This window comes from Electrona antarctica, assembly GCF_951216825.1.
Source record: "Electrona antarctica genome assembly, chromosome: 18".
Lineage (NCBI taxonomy): Eukaryota > Metazoa > Chordata > Actinopteri > Myctophiformes > Myctophidae > Electrona > Electrona antarctica.
This window is the reverse complement of record NC_136799.1, coordinates 23,681,581-23,687,069: the sequence shown is the minus strand read 5'-3', so window position 1 is coordinate 23,687,069 and position 5,489 is coordinate 23,681,581. Positions and strand designations below refer to the sequence as shown.

The window sequence follows — 5,489 nt, the reverse complement described above, 5'->3', positions numbered from 1 at the left end:
GTGTCTTTAAAAAGGTGGGATCCATATTCAGGTCTTTCCCATTTGAACATTGACCCCCAGATGCTGCCCTCTGACCTGGGAGATGACCCTTGAAAGTGCACTTCCTAGTGTGGTCAGACTAAACAGGAAGTGGTGCTCGGCATGGGGCTATGGTTCTGATGAGCCTCCAGCTCATCATGTAAAACCAATGTTAAACAAAGAACAGTTCATTACAGAGCAATGGTGGCATGGAATGCATTACTACTGGTTTAATTTCTGAAAGTAATACCATTGAGTTAAAATGTTAAAATTGTATTTGTTCACACGAGAAGTGACGTACAGAACGATGTGACCTTTGACCTATACATCCCACTATAATGTTTATTTAATATATTGACATCTAAGGTTAAGAGATTTAGTATGTAGAAGATCAAATCGTAATATAGAGCTATCGAATGTATTATTACTGACTATGAGTTACAGTAGTGTGTTTGTGTGTGTGTGTACTGTATATGTTGGATGAATGTTATGGAAAATAGCTAATGGGATCTAATAAATAAATCAAAAATGAAATCCAGCAAGAAAAAAGACAATCCCTATAGGCCTACAGTATCTCTCTCCTCCTATCTCACTCAAAATCCATCCATCCATCCATCCATCCATCCATCCATCCATCCATCCATCCATCCATAGTAGGTACTGTACAGTAGGCCTATGTTCTGTTATGGACTGTAACGTTTACAGAGATAATTTACGGTATTCTCTAGGTTACGCTTAAATGGCCTCTCCTCTGCCATTTAAATGGCCTCTCCGCTGCCATTTAAATGGCCTCTCCGCTGCCATTTAAATGGCCTCTCCTCTGCCATTTAAATGGCCTCTCCTCTGCCATTTAAATGGCCTCTCCTCTGCCATTTAAATGGCCTCTCCTCTGCCATTTAAGCAACTCAGAGGCATCATTTATTCATGGCCTCATTGCAACTGCTTGGCTCGTTTGGACTCGGTGGTTGATGAGTTCTGCTCCCTCAGGTCTCATAGGGAGTCCATGAGCATCTCTCATATCGTTGCTCCCTCAGGTCTCATAGGGAGTCCATGAGCATCTCTCATATCGTTGCTCCCTCAGGTCTCATAGGGAGTCCATGAGCATCTCTCATATCGTTGCTCCCTCAGGTCTCATAGGGAGTCCATGAGCATCTCTCATATCGTTGCTCCCTCAGGTCTCATAGGGAGTCCATGAGCATCTCTCATATCGTTGCTCCCTCAGGTCTCATACTAGGGAGTCCATGAGCATCTCTCATATCGTTGCTCCCTCAGGTCTCATAGGGAGTCCATGAGCATCTCTCATATCGTTGCTCCCTCAGGTCTCCTACTAGGGAGTCCATGAGCATCTCTCATATCGTTGCTCCCTCAGGTCTCATAGGGAGTCCATGAGCATCTCTCATATCGTTGTGAGTTCTGCTCCCTCAGGTCTCATAGGGAGTCCATGAGGATCTCTCATATCGTTGTGAGTTCTGCTCCCTCAGGTCTCATAGGGAGTCCATGAGCATCTCTCATATCGTTGCTGTTGTCCAAAACCTGGACTTTTGGGCAAAACTGTATTGTTTAAAAAGACAAGAAAATAGTGAAAACAGCCGATATACAAGCTTAGATCTGATATTTGTTACTTTTGCGTGACCTGAAAAAACATCAAAAGGTGAAATATGGAGATATGAGGTTTCTGCCTGGCAGCGATGATCAAAGTGTGTGTGTGTGTGTGTGTGTGTGTGTGTGTGTGTGTGTGTGTGTGTGTGTGTGTGTGTGTGTGTGTGTGTGTGTGTGTGTGTGTGTGTGTGTGTGTAGTACTGCATTTGTGTGGTTGTGTGAAAGAGCGAGAGTGACAGAAAGAGGGAGTGGGATTCAGGTTTATGTGAAAATGAATGTGAATAGTGCAAAGTAAAACGTTTACTGTACAACTTAATGATGTAGAGATGGTGAAGATACACGGTGAAGGCTTGTTCTCTCTGTGTATATCTAACTGCATTCTCTGTAATGAGATCCTAATAGCTCTTTGTTTGTCTGCATGCATGGACCTGGATGGTGTGCCTGAGAAACTGTTGAATAGTGTGTGTGTGTGTGTGTCTGTGTGTGTGTGTGTGTGTGTGTGTGTGTGTGTGTGTACTGTACACACACACACACATACAATAGACTCTGACGATTTGTCCTTGGTTGTCTTTTCCTCACACACCATTGCATAATGTACGACAGACTTCAATGGACACCTTTACATATAAGAAGACACATGCATGGCTTCAAGTGGTATTACAAATGTATTTATTTAAATTATCCTATTTACACAACACACTAGACAATGCACTCCACTCAGGTTTACTTTACTGTTCCTTTGGTTAGTATTGAATTTGGCCTTTTCTTTTAAAGACCCTACAGACTGGAATACTTTACCAGTTAACATTAGATCCATCTCAACATTCCCGGTTTCTTCTTACTTTGAAGTTGTATGTTCTTGTTCGGTAAATATGCCATCACATCACCATTTTCTTTTCATTATTGTATTTATTATTATTGTATTACTATTATAATCATCATTAATTAATTAATTAATTAATTAATTAATGATTAATTAATCATTGTTATTTCAGTGTATGTCTGTACAGCTGTCTACCCAAATATGGAGATGTCTGACAGCATGGTATGGTATTAATGTCACACTATAGATGGCTGATGTCATAGACTAGTCTACAAGTACCCTGACAACAGGTGGCTCTCCACAGTTGGAGTTAATTGTGAATTAATCAAGGAGAACAACATTTGGCAAGATGGCAGATGAAAAGGACGCTGGGCCAGAGACATCTGTCTCTCCTCTGGAACTGGACGTGGTGAGCCAACTGCTAATTGAGCCTTCGGTACTCAAATATGACACCAACTTCAAACAGGCCTTCTACAATGCCGGGGCGTTTATCTTTGTGGGTGTCTGTCTTGCGGCCGCTGTACTAATTTACTACATCTTGGAGGCCTTTCTCCGTCCACTCCTCTGGGCTGTTTTATGTGGTACTTTCCTCCATCCGTTTAAATTCTACCTAGCCCGCCTCAGTCGGTCCTGGCTCAATGGCCTGAAGGACACTGGGACGCCGATAGTTGTGGGTATCCTGTTGATTCCTGTGTTGTGTACAAACAGTGTGTTGGAGGTGATGGGGAGGATGATCGTGCAGCGGTTCAAGGTGTTGATGATGGTCACAGTGGGCTTCCCTGTCTTCTACCTGTTCTGGAGGATCATTGGGGTGAAGGTGGTCCTTGCATACTTCTGCTGGATCATCGGCACCACCCTGGACTGCTTTCATTCTACGTGGGTTTGTACCGTAGTAATGGGCTATATGTTGCTAGTAACCTTTAAGTGGGGCTCCAGTACACAGTGCTACCTGAGGTCTCTGTCTGTTCCTGTCTGGGCTATCCTCCTGTTTTACTTGGTGTCCCTTACTGGCCCATGGAGAGTGCCAATATTTGTGCTTGTGGTCACACTCTTCATTGTGGGTTACCAAGAGTTACCAAAGGTTCCCGGTAAAGGAAGCGTCTGGCAGGCATTGACGTCTACTTCAGACACGATTTGCAATAGTTTTTCGAGCAACCTGCCACTGAATTTAGACACCACAGCTAAAGGCAAAGATGAGGTGGACACCGTGGAGACCGATTCGTCTTCCAACCTAGGCATCCCCAAGGGCCAACCTCCAATGCTAGGTAGCCTCTTCAATAAGGGGGAGGGCTCACAAAATCCCAGTGACATGTATTTCGGCCTACTGCTCTTGGCCATTATACTTGTTAAGATCTGGCTGAATCTATGGATCCTAAAGCTACTGCCCGTCCCTGTGGCCGCGTGGTTATTAAAGAAGTTGGTGGTCCAGTTTGGTTTGAAGAGCTTTGTTGAGCGGACACTTGTCTCGTGGTGGAGAGGGTTGGAAACGTTTGGACATGTGCGAAAGGATGCCCTTATGCCTGGGCCAATCAAAGGTCTCGCTCAATTCCTGCTCCGAATCGATACAAAGATGATCTTGTGGTTTGAGAAATCTGTGGACAATCTCATCAGCATATTCTTCATCTGTGCGCTGTTAATGGCTGTGCTGTTAATGGCTGTGCTGCTCACTGCTATGATTCACCACGAAAGCGTTCATGTGGTCAAAGTCACCAGTAACCTCATCAATGAGACTGTGTCCAACCATCCTGAGTGGGCCAATTGGCTCCCAGAGGCGGAGGCGGTCCAGAAGGCTATGAACTCAGCTGCTATTAACGTCCATCAACACGGTAGAGAATGGATAACACAAAAGCTGAATACGATTATAGGAGACGAAGGGAAAAACGCAGCACTTATTGAAAAGGAGGTTCTAGAACTTTGGGACACATTCTACAACTCCTGGTTCGTCGAGGACGTGACTGACTCTGGTGGACACATCCACGATTCGCTGCCGCAGAAGTCCTATTGGGAAATCCTGGACTGGGGGAACCTGTTCTCCCATATTGTGCAGGACAATATTGGGACTCTGACACATGTCCTAACGAATCTGTGGGCAGTACTGAGTCAGAATGTTGGCCTGCTTGTCAACATGACAACTGCACTACTTACCATCTTGTTCAACAGTGGCACAGCCCTACTGAACTTTGTCCTAAGTGTGGTGATCTTCCTGACCACATTGTTCTATCTCCTGAGCGCCAGCGGGGAATACTACAAACCTGTAAAATGGTTGATAAGCCTGACACCACTGTCTCAGCCTGGACCCTCCTCCAACATCATAAGCGAGTCGGTAGAGGAGGCCATCCGAGGTGTGTTTGACGCCTCTCTGAAAATGGGTGTCTTTTATGGTCTCTACACTTGGCTGACACACACCGTCTTTGGTATCAGCGTTGTCTTCATGCCTGCTGCGTTGGCCGCCATCCTGGGTACAGTGCCGTTTTTGGGAACATACTGGGCGGCGGTACCTGCTATGTTGGATCTGTGGTTGGCTCAAGGGGAGGGTGTCAAGGCCCTGCTGCTGCTGGTCTGCCATTTGCTGCCAACCTATGTTGTAGACACAGCCATCTACGCGCACATCTCAGGGGGTGGCCACCCCTATCTGACAGGCCTAGCAGTGGCCGGTGGAGCCTACTATCTGGGTGCAGAGGGTGCCATCATTGGCCCCATCATACTCTGCATCCTGGTGGTAGTGGGCAACATCTACAGCAACGTGATGAACACTGACTGATTTAGAGATGCGTACAGTAGATCCCTGAGTTTTATATTGTCTGATTCCCCTCACTGATGTATCCCTTACCCATGTTGCCTTGCTTAAACCTGTCAACAGTCCAATGTTCTGCTCGCTGAACAGCAGGCACTGTTTGCATCTTTTCAGACATGTCACTTACATTGCCGCTTTACCTAGCCATGCTAGGAAAGCAACTGCACGGGTCTTGTGATGCGAAATAATTCCAAGATGAATCACAAGTGAAACTACAATCAACTGCAAAGTCAGACTTCTGACATTCACAAAGTT

At 45.4% G+C, this 5,489-nt stretch overlaps 1 protein-coding gene across 1 annotated transcript; it reads left to right on the top strand.

Annotated features, from left to right (window-relative positions):
- Nucleotides 1–2,789: 2,789 nt before the first annotated feature.
- On the top strand, nt 2,790–5,201 carry LOC306941819 (transmembrane protein 245-like; the record flags this gene model as incomplete). The annotated part of the gene is made up of 1 exon (XM_079527459.1): nt 2,790–5,201. One exon carries the CDS (start codon nt 2,790–2,792, stop codon nt 5,199–5,201), a length of 2,412 nt encoding a protein of 803 aa, XP_079383585.1.
- Nucleotides 5,202–5,489: the final 288 nt, after the last annotated feature.